The 26,140-nt window shown below is 58.1% G+C and overlaps 12 protein-coding genes across 12 annotated transcripts; 9 read left to right on the plus strand and 3 right to left on the minus strand.

Annotated features, from left to right (window-relative positions):
* Positions 1-1,277: 1,277 nt before the first annotated feature.
* IUM83_19945 (putative alcohol dehydrogenase) lies at positions 1,278-1,962 on the minus strand (the record flags this gene model as incomplete). Its single annotated transcript, XM_067945016.1, has 2 exons — positions 1,278-1,658; positions 1,778-1,962. Coding segments are annotated over 2 exons (566 nt in total), but the record flags the coding sequence as incomplete, so codon positions are not given.
* Positions 1,963-4,201: 2,239 nt separating this feature from the next.
* Positions 4,202-5,281, plus strand: IUM83_19946 (alcohol dehydrogenase; the record flags this gene model as incomplete). Its single annotated transcript, XM_067945017.1, has 1 exon — positions 4,202-5,281. The coding sequence occupies one exon, from the start codon at positions 4,202-4,204 to the stop codon at positions 5,279-5,281; it is 1,080 nt and encodes a 359-aa protein (XP_067783692.1).
* A 2,115-nt stretch (positions 5,282-7,396) lies between these two features.
* On the plus strand, positions 7,397-8,200 carry IUM83_19947 (uncharacterized protein; the record flags this gene model as incomplete). Its single annotated transcript, XM_067945018.1, has 1 exon — positions 7,397-8,200. One exon carries the CDS (start codon positions 7,397-7,399, stop codon positions 8,198-8,200), a length of 804 nt encoding a protein of 267 aa, XP_067783691.1.
* Positions 8,201-8,626: 426 nt separating this feature from the next.
* On the plus strand, positions 8,627-10,675 carry IUM83_19948 (multicopper oxidase; the record flags this gene model as incomplete). Its single annotated transcript, XM_067945019.1, has 2 exons — positions 8,627-10,526; positions 10,662-10,675. 2 exons carry the CDS (start codon positions 8,627-8,629, stop codon positions 10,673-10,675), a joined length of 1,914 nt encoding a protein of 637 aa, XP_067783696.1.
* A 237-nt stretch (positions 10,676-10,912) lies between these two features.
* IUM83_19949 (putative DNA mismatch repair protein Msh3) lies at positions 10,913-14,279 on the minus strand (the record flags this gene model as incomplete). Its single annotated transcript, XM_067945020.1, has 9 exons — positions 10,913-11,937; positions 12,045-12,273; positions 12,350-12,643; positions 12,723-12,853; positions 12,947-13,198; positions 13,271-13,352; positions 13,434-13,626; positions 13,700-13,899; positions 14,010-14,279. The coding sequence occupies 9 exons, from the start codon at positions 14,277-14,279 to the stop codon at positions 10,913-10,915; spliced, it is 2,676 nt and encodes an 891-aa protein (XP_067783697.1).
* A 184-nt stretch (positions 14,280-14,463) lies between these two features.
* On the plus strand, positions 14,464-15,144 carry IUM83_19950 (uncharacterized protein; the record flags this gene model as incomplete). Its single annotated transcript, XM_067945021.1, has 1 exon — positions 14,464-15,144. One exon carries the CDS (start codon positions 14,464-14,466, stop codon positions 15,142-15,144), a length of 681 nt encoding a protein of 226 aa, XP_067783699.1.
* A 456-nt stretch (positions 15,145-15,600) lies between these two features.
* Positions 15,601-16,323, plus strand: IUM83_19951 (uncharacterized protein; the record flags this gene model as incomplete). Its single annotated transcript, XM_067945022.1, has 1 exon — positions 15,601-16,323. The coding sequence occupies one exon, from the start codon at positions 15,601-15,603 to the stop codon at positions 16,321-16,323; it is 723 nt and encodes a 240-aa protein (XP_067783700.1).
* A 1,050-nt stretch (positions 16,324-17,373) lies between these two features.
* Positions 17,374-18,099, plus strand: IUM83_19952 (uncharacterized protein; the record flags this gene model as incomplete). Its single annotated transcript, XM_067945023.1, has 1 exon — positions 17,374-18,099. The coding sequence occupies one exon, from the start codon at positions 17,374-17,376 to the stop codon at positions 18,097-18,099; it is 726 nt and encodes a 241-aa protein (XP_067783698.1).
* Positions 18,100-18,851: 752 nt separating this feature from the next.
* On the plus strand, positions 18,852-19,610 carry IUM83_19953 (Tartrate-resistant acid phosphatase type 5; the record flags this gene model as incomplete). Its single annotated transcript, XM_067945024.1, has 1 exon — positions 18,852-19,610. One exon carries the CDS (start codon positions 18,852-18,854, stop codon positions 19,608-19,610), a length of 759 nt encoding a protein of 252 aa, XP_067783693.1.
* Positions 19,611-20,887: 1,277 nt separating this feature from the next.
* On the plus strand, positions 20,888-21,610 carry IUM83_19954 (Phox homologous domain; the record flags this gene model as incomplete). Its single annotated transcript, XM_067945025.1, has 1 exon — positions 20,888-21,610. The coding sequence occupies one exon, from the start codon at positions 20,888-20,890 to the stop codon at positions 21,608-21,610; it is 723 nt and encodes a 240-aa protein (XP_067783702.1).
* Positions 21,611-22,492: 882 nt separating this feature from the next.
* On the minus strand, positions 22,493-22,840 carry IUM83_19955 (uncharacterized protein; the record flags this gene model as incomplete). Its single annotated transcript, XM_067945026.1, has 1 exon — positions 22,493-22,840. The coding sequence occupies one exon, from the start codon at positions 22,838-22,840 to the stop codon at positions 22,493-22,495; it is 348 nt and encodes a 115-aa protein (XP_067783694.1).
* Positions 22,841-25,552: 2,712 nt separating this feature from the next.
* Positions 25,553-26,089, plus strand: IUM83_19956 (Phox homologous domain; the record flags this gene model as incomplete). Its single annotated transcript, XM_067945027.1, has 1 exon — positions 25,553-26,089. One exon carries the CDS (start codon positions 25,553-25,555, stop codon positions 26,087-26,089), a length of 537 nt encoding a protein of 178 aa, XP_067783701.1.
* Between the last annotated feature and the right edge of the window lie 51 nt (positions 26,090-26,140).

Consider the following 26,140-nt stretch of genomic DNA (forward strand, 5'->3'; position numbering starts at 1 on the left):
TAAGTCTGCAGCCGAATTCAGACTTCATCTTGCCCTTGAAGTTCTCATAGTTGAAGTCGGGATTTTCAGTACGCCATTGCGTCACATTGGAGTGAAAGAAACGCGCAGCCTTTCCCGCCAGAAAATTGACCAATACGGAAGCTTTGATCTGCGAGGTCCAACGTGATTGGTTGAGTAGCGACTCAGTATAGAGTGCTTGCTCGTATTCGAGGATAAAGTCCTCGAAGCCCGATCCAAGGCCGAGGTACACCTCTTGGCCATCAAACTTACGGCACATCACGTCCTTGATCTTAGGCGTGGTGCGTGCGGGTGCTGTAGGTGCGGTCGGGGCCCCTGGGACGGGGGGTACGCCAGCCGCGGGGCTCCACTCCTCATTGCGTGGATCGTTGTTTTTAGCTGTACAATTTCTGCATGCAGCTGGGGTGCGGCCTGGGCATGGGCCCTGAGCTCTGCCAGCTCTGCATCGTGGAGAGACTTTGCTGCGGCTTGTCTTGACATCAGCTGAGCAAAATCAGACCGCATCTTCTCCATTTCCGCTGCCATCATTGCGGCGGACGCTGTTTGTTTACGCAGCGTTGACACCTCTGCCCGCAGCTTCACTAGCTCGGGGTCGGGCGGGCCTGGCTCCGTCTTGACCGGGGTCTCAGTAGCAGCGGCCTTGAACTCAGCGTCAAGGTTCCGCCCTGACGGGGTGTTTCATTTCATCAGCGGTGTTCATCTCTGCTGGAGGGTTGCCTGCGGGTGGTACGAGTGCAACACGTTGAAGTTGTCACACGTCGCAGATTCTCACACGTCGCAGGTTCTCGCGCGTCGCAGGTATCGGGATAGGCAGGTATCGCGTATCACAGGTATCCGGTATCGGAGGTCTTCTGCACTTGCCGGGTCGTATGACGTCGGGTTACTCTTCAGTGCAGGTCGTCCTTGGGCTCATAACCTTATGGAAGGCTAGGAAGTCGACTGAGGAGCAAGGCGAGTGTAGGAGACTGGTTGTTATTGAGTTGGTAGAATTGAGAATGAGAAAGAAGTTGGAGCGTGAGCTCTACATGCACTAGGGCTATCCCCTAGGAGTCCCCTCTTGTGTGATATGCAGTAATGGGTGGTAAGTTCGCTGTACTTGTAGTCTGTCCTTCATTCGGACGAAGTAAGCGTGCGCAACCAAACATCTCACCCAGCGAGCAGAAGTATACAGCTGCCAGTGGCTGTAAATCATCGTAGAGCTGTGCTTGTCTTGCAGGTTGCAACAGAGGCCGCCACCTGCACCGGGGATCACGACGTACTCGCCAGGGACTCCGTTGATCTCCTTGAGAGCGGAATACACCGTCACCCCAGCACACAGCAACGGCGCGGCCGCGGCCATATCGTAGCCGTTGGGGATCGGCGTGACATGGTCTGCGTACGACACACACCACTGCTGGAAGGACCCGTCGACAGTGTAGCCGTGCATGATGACGCTCTCGCACGTAGTTTCGTGGCCCTTGCGGCAGTCCTCGCAACCGAGGCAGGAGTTCGCTAGCCACTTGACGCCCACAGGGTCTCCGATTTTGAGACTGGTCCTGGTGTTCTTGGCGATAGCCGCCACATAGCCCGTGCCTTCGTGACCACCGACCAGCGGCATCTTCTTGCCGACCGGAGCCCGGCACCTTCCCAGATGAGCACGTCTGAGTGGCACACGCCGCTGTACGCCATACGCACTAGAATCTCGCCGGTCTTGAGGTCTTGAGGTTGCACTACTGGCCAGTCATTGCGCACATGAAGCGGAGCACCTTCAACCTCGTACATGATGGCCGTCTGCGTCTTGGGGATGCCGTAGTGAGACTGCGACTGCACCGAGAAATATCGAGACGAACATGAACCGCAACGGCATTGGAATCCGTGGGTGAAGACCGATCCGGTGAGGGACTTGGACGTGAGCTGCGTCGCACGCCTGGAAGGCTGCACAAGACGGGAGACCACACGCAGCATTGATCACAGTGCTCGGGGGGGGGGGGGGTGGCGAATCTCAAAATGGGAATGGCGATGAAGTGAATTTGCCCAGGACCTCGGTGAGAGAGCCGACGCACGGGAAGTCTGGCAGGTTCATTGACCATCGTTTTCTGCCCGAGGGCGGCAATACGCTTCAAGGAGGACCCTGCTTAGTGGCCATGAACAAGTCGAGGGCAACTTCAACGCGTATCGACCGCCAGGCTGGCGGTCGATACGCATTGAAGGCGGCGCCAGCACACTGCGTGGCTTTGCCAGGCCAATGCTGGTGCTGGTTAGAGACCTCTGGGGGGGGGGGGGGGAATCATCCACACACAAGATGCTCGAGTGCATTGACAAAGTTTGCGTGCACGCGGCTGAACGAACCTATCAAACGTACAGTAATCGGCTACCCCTCTCTCGCGACTTGAGTGCGCTTGATTTCGTTTGGAGTTCCGCACCGTTGGTTCCTAGTGGGCAGTCGCCAGGACGCAATCGAGGCGGTCGACTTGGCAGCGGATGGCCAGGTCAAGAGCGCATACACCGTGGAATCTCTGTGTACATGTATTCCTATCTTCTGGAGTATGTTCGTAGGTGTACTAGCGAGAACGCTGCCGCAGTTGAAGACTGTACTGTACCATCGCTCACGCATTCACTCCGACATTTCACTTCAACTGCAACGTGTCTGCTTTCGCGGGCAAAGTTCACTGACAGCAGCGCGCCTCTACCCACTGCAGTGGATCTCGACCACTCTCACCTACCCCTTAAGGCGACCATGCCAAGCTTTGGCTGCCGAAGTGTTTGGCATGGGAATCGTTGCGCTGGGTGGACGTGTGCACGCGCTCCTTGTCATTTGAGAGGGATGCTACCAAAAGCTGACACGCCAGGATTTGCTGGGCCCGTCGCTTCCTCCATCAAACAAGCATGGCCGCTCGTGATGTGTTGACAGGCTCGGCTCACGCGTCGACGCGTGTCAATGGCTTTGGCCCACAGTCAATGCGGGGCGCGCGAACGAAAGCTATACGGGCATATTGTCTTCTGATATGATAGTTGCAGCGAGTAAGTCTATCCATTTTTCGGCGCAGATGAGAAAACCTTATATCTAAAACAGCTCTCTGTGATTCTAACCAAACACGTGAAAGCTAAAACGAAGATATTGAGTTGCATGCCGTTGCTCATAACGGTACCAGCTGTTTATCAATTCCACGCCTACAAAATTTGTAGGCCCTTTGAAATTGCAACAACAAACAAACAAACAAATCAACAATTCTGCATAATAGTTTGTATTAATACATAAAGCTAGATAGCATCTTCCCCGAGATTACATGAATTTATTTACTTCTTATAACAATCTCATATTCTTACGCAATATCCTGGCAATATCCGAAGAAAACTATAATCATCCAGATAAGCCGGACTACCGCAAGGCTCGTTGTGGCCGAGTTAGTACGCTCGTTTACCACAAGGGTGCACCATTTGCTCACTAATACAGGTGCGAAGTTTGCCCACCGACGACAACCTGTCCATTTTCGAGCTACAGGCATCGAAAGTTCTGGCTCCGGGCTGGGTATTAAACCGAGTAATAAATGCGCTGGTGACGCAACAGCCCTAACTCACTTTTACTGCTGTTGACCCAACCTGGCCATACGTGAATCTTGCTTTCCTCGTGCCCTGAGTGAAAGTGGTAACCTATACTTATCCTCGAGCTATTTATATGCTATTGGGGCAATATTAATGCCAGCAACACGTGCGCGCTTTAAGGCTCAAACGATAGGGATAGCTGCAGTTCCCATATCCCCTCAGTTCTGCATCAATACCATTGTTTTAAGAATCAGCCCTTCAGTTCATGTTAGTTTACAAGTAAGGACTCTTGCTTTAGATCTCATGTCTTCTCGGCGCAGATGGGGAGAGGGCGCGACAGCGCGGCTCGCAGGTGGCTCTTGTTTGACTTGAACGCGACCGCAGCATGGCGAAGCGAGCGGAGCCATCTGCGGCTCCAGCCCCCTCCATGTGCGGTACCGCAGCCCATCCGCTGATCCTATCCAGCAGAGACGCTGCCATGCCGTGGCGGGCACGCCCGAACGTCTCTTTTTAGCCGCTGTGGGATCCTTGACAACCCAGCAGAGCGAGTACCATCCGGGGCTCCATCCATTGGCCTCCACGCCGCAACACTCACTCCAGCGTGTCTGCATTCGCGAATTCACCAGCTCTCCAGCAGCAGATCTCGAGCAGATACTGTACCATGAAGTCGCAGTCGAGCTACAACATCCCCAAGACGCAGACCGCCATCATCTACGAGGCCGACAACGCCCCGCTGCAAGTGCGCAAGGACTGGCCGGTGGTGCAGCCCGAGGACCTCAAGCCTGGTGAGGTGCTCATCCGCATCGCCTACACGGGCGTGTGCCACTCGGACCTGTCGGTGTGGGAAGGCGAGGGCCCGCCGCTCCCGAAGCAGTTCCCCATGATCGGCGGCCACGAAGGCGCCGGCTACATCGCCGCCATCGGTGAACACACCCGCACGAACCTCAAAATTGGCGATGCGGTTGGCGTCAAATGGCTCGCGCACACGTGTCTGGGCTGCGAGGACTGCCGCAAGGGCCACGAGACCACGTGCCCGTCCGCTGGCGTGCACGGATTGACCTGCCACGGCTCGTTCCAGCAGTGGTGCGTGTCGTTCGCCGACCACGTGACCCCCATTCCGTCGGGCCTGGTCCTGTCGGCCGCGGCTCCCATTCTGTGCGCCGGTATGACGGTGCACAAGGCACTTAAGCAGATCGGCGGCTCGCCTGGCGAGTACGTTGTCATTCCCGGCGCTGGTGGCGGCCTGGGCCACCTGGCTTGCCAGTACGCCCGCGCCATGGGCTACAAGGTGGTAGCCATTGACACCGGCGACGACAAGCGCAAGCTGATCGAGTCGTACGGCATCAAGGACTTCATCGACTTCAAGGAGGGCAACGTGATCGAGCAGGTCCGCGCTGCAACGGGCGGACGCGGCGGCCACGCCACCGTTGTGGTGGCCGACTCGACGGCCGCCTACAAGGACGCTCTCATGTTCCTGCGCCCGCACGGCACGCTCGTTGCTGTTGGTGTGCCGACTGGCGCTGCTATCGTCGCCCCGGTGGGTCTCATCATCCCGTTCGAGTTCCGCATTATCGGCTCGTACGTCGCCAGCCGCCAGGACGCCATCGAGGCGCTGGACATGGTGGTCGAGGGCCACGTCAAGACCACGTACAGCGTGGAGCCGCTCACGAACCTGCCGGACGTTTTCAAACGCATGGCCGCCGGACAGCTCCGCAACCGCGTGGTGCTCGACTGCGAGTAAGTGTTAGAGTTGTAGAGAATGCTAGTATCGTGGGGGATTAAGTCGAATGAATACCCCCCTGTTTTGTACGCTGTCGCGGTACACACTGTACTCGGAAAGAGATGGAATCGGATGTCCATGCTTGTGTATCCGTCTACAGATTGAAGTTGGCATGTGCCACGCTTTGCGCGCGAGGTCTATCAGCTGAAATGCTGTTGCGATCGATATACAGCGTGTATACATCGCTTTACACGTGTATCAAGCTCACAAAGGACGGCATTTATCAGCTCGGCAGTACATACAGTATGGATATGAGAGGAATTTTGTCAAAAGTATCACTATCGTGTCTTTGAGGCTTTTCAGTGACGAGTACAGAGCGAAAGCGCGGCGTCTTGGCTTCCTCTGGCGCTCTTCACCATATCAAAACTCGAATTAGAATAGAAGTTACGCCCGAAGTATATTACACTTCATGCGTACAATGAAGTAAAAAAAGAAGCCGATGTAGATCTTCCTTTTTCTCACTTTATGTGTCTCTGAGCAGCTCCATGTCCGCCTGAAGGTTCTCCGATAACACTCTTCTTGACCCTCCATTTTTCACAAGGATTGCCGGTAACCATTTCTAAACACGGTACTTCAATGTAAGCCTCCGGTAGCTCTCAGCTTTGCTGAGAGAACTAACTTAGCTACTACAGAGGGTCAGACTACTCTATAAATTAAGTTTACTCAAGTACGAGATGTCTAGTAAGCCAGGATATCAGCGCCGGTGTCTTACTTGTCTGCCATCAAGCTGCAAACAGCATACAGCTTATACCTTGCATAATCGTGGTTTCAGGACAATCGTTGTTAAGAGGTAAGTGCCCATCACGTTGAAGTACCGCCTGTGTGGTCTACATACAGACATACAGTATTCTTGCATTTGTCATCCCGCCAAAAACATGGCGCACTTCAAACCAGATCTTATACCAGCATCACGCTGGGCCAGCGACACCCAAGACGTCGCGGCGCACACCATGACATGCATCCAGAAACAGAAGCAAACCTAGGGCATGTGGCTAACTATTCAGCAGAAATGCATGATCGCCGCTGCAACCCCACTTTGAAGCTCCCCCAACTTGCGCTCTGGGCCCAGCACGAGTTCTCGCTGCCAGACCCTCCTGCCGACTCCACCATATCTCGGTACAGGCACCATAGCGGTTTCAAAAGCGATTATCGGGAGATGAACATTGAGTTGGCGTGCGATCGAGCCGACGAGACAATGCTCGACTGGACAATACCGGAGAAGAAGACATCTTTTTTCGCGGACCAGCTACAGCGGATGAGGTGGATCGAGGATGCGTGGGCTGGTGTCACCAAGGAAACCATCAAAATCTGCTTTCGGAAGAGCGGAGTGGTCTTTCCTGGCGAGAAGGAAGAAAAAAAAAACTCCTCCGGCGCGACATCTTGATTTGAGGAATTTAGCCCCTTCAATCACTAATACCCTTTCATTATATCATATCCTGCAGGGACTTGGAAGGTCCACCTCTTGCAGTTTGTGGGTGGTATCTGTACCCGCGACTCACCAAGAGAACGTCGACTGCTATCACTATGTATATTTGTTGCGGTTATGGCGACTACACCCGAGGCGCGCTGCGCTGCATCCTCGTCTACGTGGTTACACAAAGACGTAGACCCGCGGTAGCTACCATCAAGACTGCAATCATGACTTGCCGGTCAGTCGGATGGGTGACCTTTAAACAACATGTGTTGGTGGATGCGAGGTCTCTGAAAGACGTTGATACAGCTCGTTGCTTGTCGCTAGCCGTCCCAGTGAGACTTGTCATCGAGAACCGCAGGCAAAGCATCAAATCCATCGGCCTTGATACATGTCAGGCATCTCGCTTGACTTTGAACCCGAAATAAAGAACCCACGCTGCATCACTATACGCAGTACCACGGAACCTTTGTATAACGATATATGTCCATACACAACTACAACCTACGACGCAACCGTCGAGTCAATCCGGAAGCTAGTATCATACTCACTTTCCAATTTCTATTCATTATCAGAGGTGTTTACGGCCGGATCCGAGGTCAGTCCGGAACTGTGTCTCACTTCAGTTTTAGCCCAAAGCTCCTAGGTGCATAACGGCGCTTGTCATGGCGAAGGTCGGCGACGAGGAGGACGAGGGCGAGCAGGACTTGGCCACAATGAGAGCGACCGCGCAACCACCAGCACCGTCGCCGCAGACCAGCAATAAGGAGCAAAAGGCGGCAACGACGACAACCGAGACCACCGAAACGGATGCAGCCGAGCAGATGAGTCCGATGGCGTCGGAAGCGCTGCTGCTGCGGGAGCTGGAGCTGGCGCCCGTCATGATGTACCCGCAGCAGGTGTCGCGCGCCACGGAGATCCGCCTGTTCCTGGCGCGCATCGAGTTCGTGGCCATCCACGAGGTCATCGAGCGCGAGGAAGGTGTCGTCTACTTCGTGCTGGACGTGTACCGCCACCGCCAGCAAAAGGGGCTGCCCTCCACACGCGGCAGCCGCAGCCGCTCGCTCTCGGTGGGGCAGCCGGCGCAGCTCAAGCGGCTGGCGGACCGCGAGCCGCAGAACCGCGGGCCGGACTACCAGATCGAGCAGCGCTACTCGAGCTTCGCGCGGCTGCGCTCGAACGTGGCGCACATCGCGCGCAAGCACCACCCCAAGTGCCGGACGTGCGCCTACTGCGCCGGCCTGCTGGACTTCCTGCACGTGGCGCCGTGCAAACCTAGTCTCAAGGTCAAGTTCACGACCACCACCGAGGAGCGCAAGCTCATCCTCAGCACCTTCATCAACGAGCTCGTGCACGTGGCGCGCGAGGACTACACGACCTGCCCGAGGTCGCTGCGCGGCTACCACATCATCCCGGCGCTCGTCAAGCGCTTCCTGTCCGAACAGACCGGCGAGTCCTTCTTCTCGTGATCCGCGGCGGCCAGCAACAGTTTTTTTTTTTTTTCGTGCCGACCCGGCGTGACGACGAAAACTGAAGAAGAACAAGAACAAGAACAAAAAGAAGAACAAGAGAAGTGTATGGAGAAGGTTTTAATGCTAAGTATTTAACACGGAGGAACGCATTACAAATTCACGCAGACGCCTCGGTCACCGGCCGACCATCGTGGCCAGCCCATTGTTAAACTCCCCATGCTACGTAAACAACGCCGAAAATAATTGACCCAAATTGTCCGTATTTACCGGTGTACCGGTACGGTGCGGTACAGTAGTGTCCTTTACATCCGTCCAGCGTCCCGCCGTTCTATTGGCCCAAGGCCACCTCTGTTCCGACTCGCCTTCCCTGCCGTACCGGTATGACGCGCGGGTCTATGGGGCCACTCCAAGATTCCTGAGCCGATGGCCATCCCGACGGCGTCCGGCGACGGCAGCCGCAAGCGCTCGGCGGCGCCGCGCCCCCCCAGCAGCAGCGGGAGCGTCGGCTACGGCACCGGCGTGTTCTGCGAGTCCAAGCGCGCGGACGAGCAGCCCGAGGACCCCGAGGACGACGACGCCAAGGACAGCGACGTGTTCCTGCGGCGCGGCGCGCGCCAGCTGCAGACGCAGACGCTGCGTCTGCGCCGCAACGTGGCCTGCACTGCGGTGGTGGCTCTGGGCTTCGTGCTGCTGCTGCTCGTGTCCTACGCGCACCAGGACAAGCCGCAGCGTCTGCGCGCGCAGGCCGGCGCGCCTCCCACGCGCGCGGAGCTGCTGGGCCGCGTGCTGCAGCAGCTGCCGCAGCTGCAGGCGCTCGAGACGAGGGCGTCCGCCAATGGAGAGCTCAACACCACGCTCACTGTAGCCCAGAAGCTCGTAGACAACGGACCCATCGCCTTCTACACGCGCGCGTACGAGGACAGCGTGCCCGGCCCTTTGCTGCTCTTGAAGCCGGGCGACGTGCTCAATATCCACCTGGTTAACAGCCTGGGCCCCAATGTGCCCGGGCCCTGGACGCCCAACACCATGCACGAGCCCAACAACACCAACCTGCACTTCCACGGCATGCACGTGGACCCCACGGGCACGGAGGACAACGTGTTCCGCATCGTGCCCCCTGGGGAGAGCGCGGACACGCGCCTGCACGTGCCGCTGAACCACCCGCGCGGGCTGTTCCACTACCACCCGCACTTCCACGGCTCCGTGTTCCTGCAGATGGGCGGAGGCATGGTCGGCCCCATCGTGGTGGAGGACGACCCGGCCTCGGTGCCCATGCAGTACGCGGCCATCAGGCAGAGGCACGTGGTCGTGCTGCAGGAGTTCAAGTTTAGCGGCGGGATCATGACGTCCCTGGCGGATGCGGCCAAGGCGTCGCACAGCACGCTGGACATGCAGCTCACGTACACGGGCAAAACGAAGCTGGACGCGCAGGTGCGCGAGCTGTATCCGGACGTGCAGGAGCTGGAGCGCCCCATCAGAAACGCGAAGCTGTCCAAGGAGCTGCTGGGAGAGATGGACGCGTCCCAGGAGAAGCCTCAGATCCCGCCTATCGCGCAGTACTTCTCGGTGAACGGCCAGTACCTGCCCAAGATTGTGGTGAAACCGCACGAAAATGTACTGCTCCGTGTACTGCACGCCGGTGGCACGGCCTCGTTGGAGGTGCAGGTGCCCGGCTGCTCCATTATGCTGGCTGCGAGCGACGGGCTGTATATGCCGAAACCACGGCCGATGGAGACCGTGATCCTATTGCCTGGTGCCCGAGTTGACCTCGTCCTGAACTGCGAGCCGACTGCAGAGGGTGGTCCGGAGGAGTTGCGCCCGATTCAATCTGTCAAGGACCCCAAGCTACATAGCTTCATGGGCAACCACTCGGACCTCTACTCTGGAGTGCTGGCTTTCGTCCATGTTCAGGGTGAGTCGCTGGACGAGCCTCTTATCGTCGCAGTGCCACCACCTTCGGAGCTTTATGGACCGTCGAAGAGTTTGCTGGATTTGTCTGCTGAGGACCGCGCCGGAATGGACCCGTTGCCTTTCGAGTTTGAGTTCACGATGGGCGATCCGGAGATGAAGGATGGCTTCTTCTACAAGCCGTACTACATCAACCACGCACTCTTTGACGGTACCAGCATCCGCACCATGACGCTTGGACGTGTGCAGGAGTGGGTCATCATCAATAGGAGGGACGAAAGCGGCGAAGTGACGTTGAAGAACCACCCGTTCCACCTCCACACGAACGCTTTCCAGATTGTGGACATGAGCCACGGCCATGGTGTTGACTATGAGATCGGCGACTGGCGTGACGTCATTTCCGTGCCTACGCCAGGTAACGTCACGATCCGCTTCCGCCCTGAAGACTACACTGGCATTGTGGCAGCACATTGCCATATCCTGGGCCACTCCGACGCTGGCATGATTGCCGGTGTCGATATGATCTCGGGTGATTAATTACTTGAATTAGATTGCTGCACTTAGGAATATCCAGCCGCGATGCAACCATGATTTCGTGAAATACTTTGTGAACTCCGACACAGCGTTCGAGCACGCCTCAATGACTAAGCTCAACCAGTATCTCGACTACTTGATACACCTCAAGACAGGCATTCCGAAGTATTGACAACAGCGAAGGACTTGAATATTCTCCATTAGTGTGAGACCAGTCGAGCATCAAATACGCAAGAAATCTCTTGCCCTGCAGGAGGATATCGCCTCCTATAGACTTCCTCGTAAAACCTGAGCGCGCTCCAGTATATTCGGCGCAATGCCAGCGCGCCTCGCCGTCTCAATAGCGAAGCTGTCACTCGCAATGCCATCCTTCAGCACGTAGTGAAATGTCACCACATCCCTCGCTTCCTCACCACTGTTGTAGAAGTGATACTCTAGCTGCTTCGTTTGGCATTTGTCGCCCAGGCGATCCTGCAGCTTTTGGATCGATGTTGTCAGGTGCGTCGCGAACACAACTTGGCACCCCACAGTCTCGACGAAGTACAGCATTTGAGCCACACCCACCGCTTCGGCGTAGTGAGTTGCCATGCCAAACCCGATCTCGTCGATGAGAACTAGCGACCTCTTAGTTGCATTACGCGAAATTGAGCCCAGTGCTGTCAGCTCTTGGGCAGACGCTGGGGAAATGCGACTTTGAGGAATCAGAGTGGTTGTGCTGCGGTGCATGAGCGTATAAACGCCGTCAAATACGGACAACCGCACATTTGAGGCAGGAACGAAGGAACCCATTTGAGCTAGGATCACCACCAACGCACACATGCGGAGCAGACTAGTCTTGCCGCCCATGTTTGGGCCAGAAACCACAAGCAAAGATCCTGGCGACTCCGCGCTACTTGACATTAACACTGAATTACTGATGTAGGAGGACCCTTCCAGCAGCATCTCAATAATGGGGTGACGACCATCAATGATCTCGAGTGTTGGGTTTTCATCGTCGACAAACTCAGGCCGGGTGTAGTTCGGATAGCTCTGAGCTACCGTTGCCAGCGAACACAGCGCATCCAGATTCGCCAGAATCTCAACACAGTTCATTCCCACCACATACACCTGGCTATCGACATCACCAACAAATTGTCTCCAGAGGGATCGAATCATTTGATCTTTCTGTTCCTTCACATACTCCTCTTGCACATGAAGTCGTATGATTTCTTTGGGATGGAATCGAACCAATTTCTTGGTGGAGTTCACGACGAGCCAGTCGTGCGGCACCGCGTGGAGATCGCTGCGGCTCACTTCAATCAAATGGTGAATGTCATTTAGCGCTCCACCTCGAAACGTAGCGTATTCCAGTGACGGGCTGTTGAGGATACTTCGGCAGTATACTAAAATTGCGTCGTACTCTCTCTCCAGCGTCTCGAGTTCATGAGTGAGTTCTTGGTACTTGCTAGCATGTGATGGCTTCCTACGAAGGCGTTTCTGCATAGTATCTTCGACATCGTTTCGTTTTGCGCCTTTGACATCAATTTCATTGAGAAGGTCTGCGAGGCGTGCATCGAGCAGTGGGTAGCTTCCGAGGAGCCTCTCCAGAAGAGTAGACGGGTCTCTGTTCTCAGTAGCGCGTGAATTATCTGGGGATGAAGCAAGCATGTCATTGAGTTCCTTGATATACCCTTCGAGATCGTGCAGAATCTGGAGCGCACCTACAGTTTGGTTGGGGGTCGCTTTTCCAAGATGGACCTGCTGAAGGTATTTCAGTAGGTGCTTGGAGCGGGGCAATATTGTCGTTGTCAACTCTTCGTACGCAATTCGATGCGGTAGTGATTCTGTTGATAGCGACCCAGCAGGAAATGCCAAACTCTCGATTGTCTTTTGTCGTTCCATGATCTCTGGGATAGAGCCAAGCGGAGTGTGTACCCAATCGCGAAGTTTTCTGGCACCGGCATTGGTTTTCGTGTGGTTCAGTGTTGATAACAAGGATCCTACGGCGCGTTTAGTCGTCTACATAATGATAATCACACCATAGAAGTTAGGACTACGCAGTTCGTTGGAGTAAGCATGCAGATTGCACAACACGTACCGAGTTCACGAAAAGATCGAGGTCCCGATGAGCTTCAGCGGGGAGGTAAAATTGCCCTGTAAATGCTGCCGTGGGGCTGGCCAAGCTCGAGTAGTTAGGTGCGACGAGAGTCTTCACCATATCGAGAGAAGCTAAATATTTCCACATTCCTCCAAAACAACACATGCAAAGCTTCGGCAGGCTCGGACAGGTGACCGCGCTTGTATACTCCGACTCCGACTCACGAAATACGCCGGCAAACGTTTCTTTAGCCAGCGAGAACTCAAAGAACTCGTTAGGTATCCTTTCGACTCGGATACAGGATTGCAGAATTTCCTCGCCAAAGGTGTCGTTCATGACAGCACTTGAATCACTCTGTGCTGTTACAAAACTTTCCAGCAGTTGCTCCGTGTACGCGCTGAGCCGACCCACAGGGAGCACAAATTCAACTGGATCGAGGGATTCCAGTGTACGCTGTAAGCGTTGGCGCTTACCATCTAAACACCCGTTTCACCACAACAAAGTCAGCTCATTTTCAGCATCAACACACGCCACTTGCGCACCCTCACCGTCTTCAAACTCATCGAACTTGGTTTCCCCAGTGTGAACGTCGTGTACAAAGACTCCAATTTGCACCTCCTCTGAGAATGTCTACCAAAATAATGTCGGCATTATTGTCGTTGTCAATGTCAACAGGAGGGAGACCACATGCGTGAGCACAACGAAATGCACCTGACTCCGCTTCGTCTCTTCGTCAACTTCATGCATCGACTGGGAGAAGAAAGGTTTCGAGTGGACAGTCGCCTCTACAATGCACGCAATGAACCTCGTGCGAGTGTCTTCCTCCTCGTTGCTGTCGTCGCTGTCGTCACCACCTTCATCCACGTCAGGAATCGTCGCGCGCGTGTAAATTTCCGCCACACACCTGCAATCCATTTCACCTCATTAGCCTTCCGCCAACCCCAAAACTCGTCACTTCCGCCTCTGTTGCATCTCACCGTTCCAGAGGTTTGCGCTGCGCACCTGGCGTCTTGGACGCTGCACGCATAGCAACGGAGTCCGTTTGCCGCACGACCCCCACTTTGAAGCCGGCGTGCACTAGCCGTCGAGCATGGAACAACGTCCGGTGCACGGGCACCGACGCCTCCACGAACTGCTTGTGTCGCTGCGCGCGGATCCCCAGCACCGCAGCAGCATTCTACCGCCACTCATTCCATTCCATTGCATTGCACAATTAACAAATTTTAGTACACGTCCATACTTGCAATCCTAGCAAACAGATTTTTTTCACAGTGGATACATGGCTACCTCGGCGTCCTCGGCAAAGATCCGCATGCGGTAACCGCACTCGAACAGTAGCAGCGTGTCCGGGTGAGCTCTGCGCAGCGTCACGACCTGCTTCTCCATGGCGGTGAGCTGCTGCGAGCCCCGGCCGGAACTCGCCGTCGCATTTTCCTCCGCCTCTCGCTGCTTGCGCTTGCGCGACCGCAACGCAGGCAGCAGCACGCCGCGCCGGTCGCTGGACGCAGGCGGTCGAGACTCGTCGTCGCCAGCGGCGAAGTACTTGGAGTGACGCATTATGTCGTTTAACTAGACCTCGCTGTGATTGGCGGTTGTCGCAGTTGCTACCGGTTTTGTACCGATGACCATCAGCTTCAACTGCTTCAAGCTGACGCTCACTCACAACTGAACTCGCGCCGCACCGGACAAGCGCATCAAGTCTAGCGGGTTAATTAAGTCACCGGCTATTGTGAGGAAGACTATGGGCCCGACGCTCGCCATTGAGGACAGCGAGCCGCGCCGCAGCCTGGACGCGGAGCTGGGGCGCCGCCTGTCGCAGCTCTCGGACAGCGCCAAGTTCGCCGTGGCGCTCAACGAGATCCAGCGCGTGGCCATCCGCGGCATGTTCGACAGCCCCGAGCTGGGCGGCGCCACCGTGTACGTGGTGGACGTGCATCTGCAGCGCTCGCAGAAGGGGCTGCCCGCCGCCAAGGCCAGCGAGAGCGTGCGCGCGCGCAAGCGGCGGCTGCTGCACGAGCAGGACCGCGAGCGGCCCGAGTGCCAGGTGCAGCGCCGCTACTCGGACTTCCGCGCGCTGCGCCGCCAGATCTGCGAGGTCGTGGACGTCGCGGACGACCTGATGCACCCCGTGTGGTGCTCGTACTGCTGCCGCGTGCTGTGGCTCGTGACGTACGGCGGCTTCCCGTCGCGGCTGCCGAACCGGGGCGTCGTCGCCACCTACACGGGCTGGCACCGCCTCGTCACGTGCAGCCGCAAGCACAAGCTGGAGCTCTTCCTCAACGAGCTGCTGGCCGCCGCCAAGGACGAGTCCTACCGCCACGGCAACGCGCAGTGCCAGCGCTTCGCCACGGTCTCGCAGCTGCTGCAGGCCTTCCTGCTGGAGCTGACGCCAGTGGGGAGACATGGTAGCGTGACCTCGTAGGCGAGTACGGTAACTTTTTTAAACCTGCGAGTTGCGACAAAATGGAAAGCTACGTGACGTCTCTTTGCTCAAATGGGTTGACTATTTGCCACGGAGAAGAACATAAGGAAGAAGAAGAAGGATCCACTACAAGCACCCCACTGAAGCAGCCCTGGAGGTCGCTAGCTGCAACAAGGCGAGGACCAAGACAGGTGCTCACTACTATGAGCTCTAGCCCTTGGTCATCAAGCGGCGCGCAAAACAAAAAGATGCTCAAGATGTGTTTACCTCTTAACGGAGGGCCGCTGTCAAACGAGCAATCCGCACCGGTAAACCGGTTTCTCGGCTCCAGTCCTAGGTTTCAGTCTAGGTTTCAACCTACATGTAGCTTCAACCAGACGAACATAAACAGCACGCATTCTGAAGTTCCGCCCCGCCTCAGGGCATTTCACAAGGGCAAGCGTGCAGCGCACCAAGATGCGGCCCGAGAGCGACGCCGAGCGGAGCGACGACGGCGAGCGCCGCAGCCTCGACACGGACCTGGGGCGCCGCCTCTCGCAGTCGCAGTCGCAGTCGCTGTCGCAGCTGTCCAGCAGCGCCAAGTCCGCCGTCTCGCTGAACCAGATCAGCCGCGTCGCCATCCGTGCCGCGCACACCCGCGAGCAGCAGCAGCGCGGCCCCGTGGTGACCGTCTACGTGGTGGACGTCTTCCTGCAGGACGTGCAGAAGGGGTTGCCCAAGCCCGTGGCGGCGCAGAGCAAGCGCAAGCTCACGTGGCGCCAGAAGGCCGACAAGCAGGGCGACTACCAGGTGGAGCACCGCTACTCGTCCTTCCGCCTGCTGCGACAGCGCATCCTGGACGTGGTGAGCGCGCCCAGCGAGAGCGACACGCACCCGATGTGGTGCGCCTACTGCAGCCGCGTGCTGTGGCTGGTCACGGCGGGGGACTTCCCAGCACGCTACCCGAGCCAGGGCCCCGTGGCGACCTACACGGGCTGGAGACAGCTGCTCGTGCGCTCCAGGAAGCACGGGCTGCAGAAGTTCATCAACGAGCTGATCGCGGCGGCGAAGGACGTGTCCTACCGCTACACCGCCGTCCAGTGCGAGCGCTACGCGACGGTGTCTGGGTTTCTCAACAACTTCCTGGCCGACACGCACCAGCGGACGGCTCTGAGCTCCACCGCGCTGAGCTGCTGCTAGACAGAGGCGGCTGGTGTAGTGGACAACGTTAGCTATTAGTATATGAGCTATAATAATAGTTAGAAGGATCATGAGTCAACGCAAGACATCGCTGTGAGCTGTTCGTCGATCGCCGAGTTCCTTCAAGCTGCTGCTTACTCGATGCCAATCGGTGTAAATACAGGTATTGTAATACGTGTACATATTATTTGCCGCGGCGGCGATGCATTGCTGATCGAGCTCACCGTGCGAGACACACGCAACGTGGCTCGGCGTCGCAGGCTAGACCGCCTACAAACAGTGTAATACCCTGCAAGTTGCAGGCTGCAACGCCGAGCTCGCGCCTGCTTCTGCCACGACCGGCCTGTCACCGCACTGCTTCCTCGCGCCTGCAAATGTGCTGATGTGATACGTTGCTGCTCAGCGCCGCTGAGCCTCACACGATCGAGTGGCCAAGAGCCAGCCAGCCGGCGATGGCGCCGAGCGAACTCCTGGCGAGTCAAGTCGCGAATCATGATCACGGCGAGAGCAAGCGCGCAGACTAGATGACTCCACCGGGAAAATCCGAGAGCCAGCCCGGCGGCTTTGAAGCACAACGCCTGCGTTGAACATGCGCCCTGATATGCGGCGGCCGCCACGCGGCAGGGCCTCGCTCTTTCATATGCATGCAATAGCGCTGGTTGCTGGTTGCTGGTGAGACCTCGCCTTCCTCGCGCTCGACGCGCGCAATGACCTCGCCTTCCTAATCGGCGATCCTCGACGGAGCGAGAGGGCGAATCCTGACCTTCGTAATCAGTGAAACGCCCATCCCCCCTCCTGCGACAGGGCGCGGGTCATCCATCATGTGGCCCACACAGTCTTCGACGCTTGCACAGCCTACAAGCTGCAGAGCATACACGCTTGCGCAGCATTCATATATAACCCCAGTCATGAAGACACGCTCTTGCGCCAGACTCCCGCACGCCGCCTAGCTGTGCTGCCTTCAAGGACCCATTTATTTTGCGTTCGTCGCGATGGGCCATCACAATCAAAACTGCGCTGGACCCCGAAGCCACCTGCCTTCCTCCCGTCATGATGAGCCTGCGCCTGACGTCCAAGTCCGATGCCGACGTCGACGCCGAGCGGCGCGAGGACGACTCGCCGCGCGGGCTGAGCCCGAGCATGAGTCCGGGCCGCCGCCTCTCGCAGCTGTCGACGACGGCCAAGTGCGCCATGTCGCTCAACGAGATCTACCGCGTCGAGATCAGCAGCACGTACGAGGCCGACGGCGCCACCGTGTACGTCGTCAGCGTGTTCCTGCGCACCACGCAGAAGGGCTTGCCGACTATGGAGACGCTGGACCAGCGCAGGCGCCGTCTGCGCCGCGAGTACCAGGGCCAGACGCCCGACTACACGGTCGAGCACCGATACTCGGACTTCCGCGCCATGGTCAAGAGCATCTCGGACGTGGTGAACGACCACGACCACTTCCGCTTCTGCGCGTACTGCAGTCGCGTGGGCACCACCGAGTCCGCCGCGGGTTTCCCTCCGCGCGTGCCCAACCGTGGGCCGCTCGCCGCGGGGCTGCGCCAGTTGCTGGCGCGTGTTCGGATGCACCGCCTCGAGCGATTCATGAACCGGATGCTCAAGGCCTCCAAGGACATGTCGTACCGCACCAGCGGCAGCGTCCACTGCGGCCGCTTCCTGGCCGTCTCGCAGATCATGAACAGCTTCCTCGCACAGCCCGAGGGCAGCGCGCGAGCTTCCGTCGCCGCGAGCGAGCAGAGGACTGTCCTCAGTCGACTGACCACGGTTTAAGTAAGGCGTTTGTCACCGTTTATTTACGCGTAAATGAAATCCATGTCTCAGCAAAACAAAGCCTTCACTTTTCCTTGGCGCGCCGGCGGTATGCTGAGACGAGCTTATCTCGCTGACAGGCTATCGGCAACAGCAGCTGCCGGACCGTTCCTTTTGATCGCCTTCACCACCACCGGTGGCGCGCAAGCAGCGAAAGGTGTGTTCATCGTATCAAAAAGTAGTGGACGGCCTCTCTCACCTGCCGCGGTCTTCTCTCTCGCTGTCGGCGTCAATGCGAGTTCTCTTCATGTTTGAAGTTGGTTGGTTCTTGTGCGTATGAGACGAAGACGGCGATATAAAGGCACCGGCCGCCTTCAGTTCGCGATAGTGATGAACGCCTCCCGCCGCCCCGCACGAGCCCCGCGATTTGCGCTCCGTGTGAGCACGCGCTTTTCGGCTCAAGGGCTGGAGATGCCTACGAGCCGAGCAGACTGGGGATCCGAAGAACCAGAAGCCCAACCGTTGCCGAGCAAGCGATCCAAGCTTCAGCCCAGGCTGTAAACGAACCGTCAGCACTGGCGAAATCGCCTCGAAAGAAGACCGGTACACCGGTACGATACCGATCACATCAGGCATCTCATTGGCTGTCAGCTTCAACTTGGCCCTTTCTGCTGATCCCGTACACGCAACTAACTCCCATTTGAGACTGCGAATCACACCTGAGCCTCACATCGGAATTTCCTGCGCACCTCACAAGTAAGTCCCAGTGCAGCATGAGCGCCAGCGAGGACGACCAGTTCCTCTCGACCGAGCTGCAGAGCCGCAGCAGCGTGCCCAGCCTCGTCACCACCGCCAGCTCGTCCGAAGACAGCGATGATCTTAGCGACCTGCAGTCGCGCCGCAGCCTGGACGCAGGGCTGCGTCGCCTCTCGTGTATCTCGTCCACAGCCAAGTTCGCCATGAAGCTCAACCAGATCCACCACGTCAAGATCTGCGCCACCTACGACGAAAGCGAGGACGGCCCCACCGTCTACGTCATGAACGTCTACCTGCGCTACGTGCAGAAGGGTCTCCCCCAGCCCGCGCCCGTCGGCGAGTCCGAGGGCCAACGCAAGAAGCGCCTGCGGCTCGAGAGGGAGCTCGAGCGCCCCGTGTATCAGGTGGAGCACCGCTACTCGGCGTTCCGCGAGCTGCGGAGACGCATCATGAAAACCGTCAACGCGCGCGGCGACAGCAGGTATCATCAGCAGTGCACCTACTGCAGCCGCGTCAAGTTCATCGACTCATCCACAGGCTTCCCGCCGCGCGTACCCAACCGCGGACTGGTGGCGACGTGCACGGGCTGGCGCCAGATCTGCACGCACTTCCGCAAACGGCAGCTCGAGAGCTTCCTCAACCAGCTGCTCAAGGCGGCTAAGGACCTGTCGTACCGCACGGGCAGCGGCCACTGCGAGCGGTTCCTCGTGGTCTCGCAGATCCTCAACTCGTTCCTGTCGGCGGAGAGCATGCGCGCGACCGAGAACGTGTGGTGAGCGTCGTGCGGCGCCGTCGTCCGAGATAGACTACCTCAGTTAGGACATTCGGCATGGGCTGGTTGATTAATATATGCAGTGTGGTGTCTGTGTATTTGTGCTGGAGTGCCGGTACTTGCCTGTGCAGCTTGTTCTCGTCCCGCCACGACCGAGCGTTGGCTCGTGCGGTGCCGTGTGCATGCGGATCGTTTCGATGGGGATCGCCTGCTTCAGTCCTGGGCCCTGCTACCGTCGTGAGAAGACTCCCGTTGCCACCACGACGTCCACGAGCGACAACGTGAAGGAGAGTACTGCCGTCAAGTAAACCACACTCGGTTATTCTAGAACGCTGGGGTTTCCGAGTTGCCGCCGCCGAAGTTCTTCTCGGTCGGTCGCCTCAATGCAGTTGTGCGACGCGCCAGTGTCGGTGGTACGGGTGCCACCGCGATTTGCTCCGCCGACATAAGAGTCTTATGATACGAGGCACCACCACCGACGCCGCCTCAGTAGCAGGGCGGGAGTTAAAGACGACGGAGACCCGAAGACCCAAGTTCCCCGCGGTGCCTGGCTCGATCATGAGCCGCTCGTGGTCAACGTGGTTCTAGAAGCGCATCATGTTGGCGTGAGCCCTCTTTTTTCGGCGAATGGCTCCGTTTTTGCTGGGTCGGAAGGAGGGGTACGCCGGGTTACGTCCTCTTCGTGAGATCGGCCCGGTTCTGTCACGCGATGATTACACACCGCTGAACCCATATCCGACACATTGCGGCGCCTCAAGCCAGAGAGAGGACTTGCTGCACGGTGGACCTGGTCTGCGCGGCTCGTTCGGCCGGCGCGAGCGCCGCAGCCTGCTGTCGTGGCCGTGCCTGTATGTCTTGCTGGCGCCGTAGCGGCGGCATCGATGCGAGCTTCGGACTGCAGCAAGCCGACCAAAACCGACAGACTCTCAACGCGCATGTCAAACCGACTGCGGCGTCTTTGTCTTCGATTTACCGGCCGCGCACCGGTATCTCACCCGTGAAAAAAACTGCCGCGCTCGATGTGACAACCAGTGCTTCTCGCCATACTCCCACCCTACTCCCTTCGGTAAACACGCCGTCCCCACGTTGCGTACCCCTTCAAGATCACCGACAAGCCAAGACAAGCCAAAGCCTATCGCCGATTGCGCCCTGGCACACAACCGCAAACGCCGTCGCCAGTGCAAATCGAGGAGCACCCGGACGCGACTCGGATCGGGAACTCGATCCACCAATCGACCAGCCAACCAATCGACCTACCTACCATTTAGCTGCGCAGTTGCAATGGTGGCCGCCAACGCCTTGGACGAGATGGACGTGTACACGGACACGGCGAGCGAGCGCTCGAGCCTGGACACGGTGGAGCTGGGCGCGCGCCTCTCGCAGCTGTCCCGCGCCAAGGTGGCCGTGGCGCTCAACAGCGTCCACCACGTGCAGATGTGCACGGCGTACGACCGCGAGGGCCACGTGACGGCCTACGTGCTGGACGTGTTCCTGCAGGCGGCGCCGAGGGGTCTGCCCGTGGCGTCGGCCGCGAGCAGCAAGAGCAAGGGCGCGAACAAGCGGCGGCAGAGCAGGAGCGAGCGCGTGCGGCGGGAGCTGCGCGAGAGGGACGAGCTGCGCGCCGACTACCAGGTGGAGCACCGCTACTCGGCGTTCCGCACGCTGCGCGAGCGCATCGCGGAGGCGGTGGCGGCGCCCAAGGACAAGTCGCACCCGCAGTGGTGTCCGTACTGCACGCGCGTGCGGGAGCTCGCGAGCTCGGGCATGTTCCCGTCGCGGTTCCCGAGCCGCGGCCGCGTGGCCATCGCCGTGGGGCTGCACGACTTCGTGGTGCGCAGTCGCACGGAGCGCCTCGAGACGTTCGTGAACCTGCTGCTGCGCGCCGCCAAGGACATTTCGTACCGCTCCGGCTGCAGTCCGTGCGGGCGGTTCGAGGTGGTGTCGAGGCTGCTGAGCGACTTCCTGACGGAGCCGCACCTGCGGACGTCGGGCAGCTCGTGGTGACAAGCGAGGCCTGCAGACCAACCGGGGCGGGAAGGCGGGCGAGCAACGCGTCTGCAAGGGTGTCGGAACGAGCACGGGCGGCGGAGAGCCAGCCAAGGTGAAGGAAGGCGTGGCGCGTTAGAGTAGGGCACGGGTCGTGCACTTGGATGTAGTGGCATGGTATTTGGCGTAAACGGTCTTGCAGCGAGCGCCTGGATATTCAAATAAAGGATGGAGCTTTTTCGCGAGGTTTGCGACAACTTTACTCATGCATGAGTTGAGGTTTGCACTTGGTGCTGCAGGGATTAGTGCGGTGTAATCTTACCCGGATATCCGCTGCAAAAGCACAGGGAAGATTCCAGGCCTATCAACTCGGGCTTGCCAGCTTGGCGATAAATTTTAAACATGCGCATTGCGAGCCACAGTGTGTTCGCAAGAAACGCTCTTGCTGTTTTGGATCGGCACTGACAGGAGACGGTTTCTGGGTCATGCTGGGCGACTAATTGGGACGAAGTCGCTTTTTAAAACGCCTCGCATGCTTGCCCTGGCGGAGATACCGTGCCGTCATCCCGATGCTGACTGCACCTGCTCGCCAACACGAAAGAAACGCTGTCTCAAATGATCGGCCCGATCGCCGATCAGGCGCGCGATCGGCATGGCCATCCGCATGACCCGGGTGTCCTGCGTTTCAAAGCGTTTCTGCTGTCTAGCCGGGAGTGACTCCAAACGGTAGGGCACCAATTCATCAGCACAGCTCGCAACCCGAGCCTTGCAGCCACCACTGCAACCAGAAAAACTCACGAAAAAGCTCCATCCTTTATTTGAATATCCAGGCGCTCGCTGCAAGACCGTTTACGCCAAATACCATGCCACTACATCCAAGTGCACGACCCGTGCCCTACTCTAACGCGCCACGCCTTCCTTCACCTTGGCTGGCTCTCCGCCGCCCGTGCTCGTTCCGACACCCTTGCAGACGCGTTGCTCGCCCGCCTTCCCGCCCCGGTTGGTCTGCAGGCCTCGCTTGTCACCACGAGCTGCCCGACGTCCGCAGGTGCGGCTCCAATAAAGTCGCTCAGCAGCCTCGACACCACCTCGAACCGCCCGCACGGACTGCAGCCGGAGCGGTACCGAAATGTCCTTGGCGGCGCGCAGCAGCAGGTTCACGAACGTCTCGAGGCGCTCCGTGCGACTGCGCACCACGTCGTGCAGCCCCACGGCGATACGCGGCCGGCTCGAACCGCGACGGAACATGCCCGAGCTCGCGAGCTCCCGCACGCGTGCAGTACGGACACCACTGCGGGTGCGACTTGTCCTTGGGCGCCGCCACCGCCTCCGCGATGCGCTCGCGCAGCGTGCGGAACGCCGAGTAGCGGTGCTCCCACCTGGTAGTCGGCGCGCAGCTCGTCCTCTCGCGCAGCTCCGCCGCACGCGCTCGTTCCTGCTCTGCCGCCGCTTGTTCGCGCTCCTTGCGCGGCCGACGGAACTGAACCTCGGCGCCGCCTGCAGGAACACGTCCAGCACGTACCGTCACGTTCCCTCGCGGCCAATCGTACGCCGTGCATCTGCGTGGTGGACGCTGTTGAGCGCCACGGCCACCTTGGCGCGGGACTTGCGCGCGCAGCTCCACGTATCGGCTCGAGCGCTCGCTCGCCGTCCGTGTACATCGTCCATTGTCGTTGGCGGCCGGCTTCCACTGCGGTATTGGTGGTAGGTCGATTGGTTGGTTGGTCGATTGTGATCGAGTTCCCGATCCGAGTCGCGTCCGGTCGCTCATTTGCACTGGCGACGGCGTTTGCGGTTGTGTGCCAGGGCGCAATCGGCGAGGTTTTGGCTTGTCTTGGCTTGTCGGTGATCTTGAAGGGTACGCAACGTGGGACGGCGTGTTTACCGAAGGGAGTAGGGTGATGAGTATGGCGAGAAGCACTGGTTGTCACATCGAGCGCGGCAGTTTTTCACGGGTGAGATACTGGTGCGCGGTCAAATCGAAGACAAAGACGCCGCAGTCGGTTTGACATGCGTCTAGTATCTGTCGTTTTGTCGGCTTGCTAGTCTCGATGCTTGAGCGTCTGCCGTACGGCGCCAGAACATACATCGAACACGGCCACGACCAGCGGCTGCGGCTCGCGCCGGCCGAACGAGCCGCGCAGACCGCGTCCACCGTGCAGCAAGTCCTCTTCTGGCCGAGGCGCCGCAATGTCGGATATGGGTTCAGCGGTGTCATCGCGTGACCAGGCCGGGCCGATCTCACGAAGAGGACGTAACCCGGCGTACCCTCCTTCCGACCCAGCAAAAAGGCCATTCGCCGAAAGGGCTCACGCTGCGCTTCTGAACTTCACCGTTCGACCAGCTCCAGGCGTCATGATCGAGCCAGGCACCGCGGGGAACTGGTCTTCGAGTCTCGTCGTCTTTACTCCCGCTGCTGAGGCGGCGTCGTAGGTGCCTCGTATCATAAGACTCTTATGTCGGCGGAGCAAATCGCGGTGGCACTACCACCGACACTGGCGCGTCGCAACTGCATTGAACCGACTGAGACTGCGGCGGCGGCAGCAGGCGGCAGATCGGAAACCCCAACGTTCTAGAATAACCGAGTGTGGTTTGTTTGACGACAGCACCCTCCTTCACGTTGCCGCTCGTGCGTCGTGGTGGCAGCGGGAGTCTTCTCGACGACGGCAGAAGCAGGACTGAAGCAGGTGATCCCCATCGAAACGATCCGCATGCTACGGCACCGCACGAGCCAACGCTCGGTCGTGGCGGACGAGAAATTGCCACAGGCAAGTACCGGCACTCCAGCACAAATACACAGACACCACACCTATATTAATCAACCAGCCCATGCCGAATGTCCTAGCTGAGGTAGTCTATCTCGGACAACGAAGACGCTGCACGATGCTCACCACACGTTCTCGGTTGCGCGCATGCTCTCCGCCGACAGGGAACGAGTTGAGGATCTGCGAGACCACGAGAACTCGCAGTGGCCGCTGCCCGTGCGGTACGACAGGTCCTTAGCCGCCTTGAGCAGCTGGTTGAGGAAGCTCTCGAGCTGCCGTTTGTGGAAGTGCGTGCAGATCTGGCGCCAGCCCGTACGTCGCCACCAGTCCGCGGTTGGGCACGCGTGGCGGGAAACCCGTGGACGAGTCGATGAACTTGACGCGGCTGCAGTTGGTGACTCATGACTGTGTCTGAACCTATGTAAGGTACACACTCCATCAAACTCAATATTGAAGTCTGCTTTTGAGGCTAAGAAAATATACGGACGCGCGAACCGCTCCGGGGACGAGTGTTGACAGGTCCTACACGGATACAAGCATTGATGACGTGTCTTATTGTTTCTTTCACATTGCAAACGGCCAAGGCAATATCAATGGTTTGTCTGGATACTCCACAGATGAATCACGGCGGCGATGTCGCGCCTGTGTACACACAGCACCTACAACGCACCTAAACTGGGATTGTTGTCAAATTTGAGCCAACCCATTCATTCTACCTTATTAGTCCATTGGAGCTGCTCGGTGTGCAGTGGATCGGTCCCAGCACTACTAGTGCATGTAATGGCGTTGCTTACACGACCAATATATCAGCGACGTGCCATCGTCTACTCCGTGGCGGCGCCCAGTGCATGTAAACACACATCATTTGCCACCACATCATCAAACGACAAACTCAAGAATTAAATTTCAGTCGGGGTCGTGGCTCGGACCGATTTCCACATCATCAAATATGAGGGCTCTGCGGCAGGTCCTGCCCGGGAGCCCCAGCGAACTAACTAAAGCACACTGACATTAGCAAACTGCCACCAACAGCTCAAGCAGCTAGCAAGACATAAAGCCAACCCGATGAACCCAGCCGATGGTTACTACGAGTTCGACATCCCCATTATTGCCAGTGACTCCGACACCGAGCGCACGAGCGGGACGTCCAGCCTGCTCAACCAGGACGGGCATCTCGCAACTTTCTCGCGCGAAGATGGCTATTGCGCTCAATAGCATTCACCAGGTGCGGATGTCGAAGACCTACGACCGAGAAGAGCATGTGACGGTGTACGCGGTGGACGTGTTCGTGCAAAGTACACCGACGGGTATCACCAAAGGGCAACAAAACATCAAGGACGAAATGGACAACGGGTGCAGTGCCTACCAGGTGGCTCACCGTTACTCGTCGTTCCGAATGCTACGTCAGCGCATCGGGGACGTGGTGAAGGTGTCCAAGGACAAATCACACTCGCGCTGGTGCCCGTACTGCTCGCGCGTACGAGATATCGCCAAGTCAAGTGTGTTCCCGTCACGCTTTCCGACAGTGGGGATCGCCTCCGGTTTGCGCGAGTATGTTGTACAGTCGCGAAAAGCGCTTGGAGATGTTCGTAAATCTCTTGCTGCGAGGTGCCAAGGACATATCGTACCGCTCCGGATGCAGTCCGTGTGGACGATTCGAAGCCGTGTCAAAGTTGCTGAACGACTTTTCTGGGCCGCACTACGCCCTGCGCACTACTGGTATCCTAGTTGATAGTTTTTTTCCAATTAATGTGTTGAAAACTGTAATGCGTAACTTCCCGCA

The sequence above is a fragment of the Phytophthora cinnamomi genome, assembly GCF_018691715.1.
Source record: "Phytophthora cinnamomi strain GKB4 chromosome Unknown Contig97, whole genome shotgun sequence".
Taxonomy (NCBI): Eukaryota; Oomycota; class Peronosporomycetes; order Peronosporales; family Peronosporaceae; genus Phytophthora; species Phytophthora cinnamomi.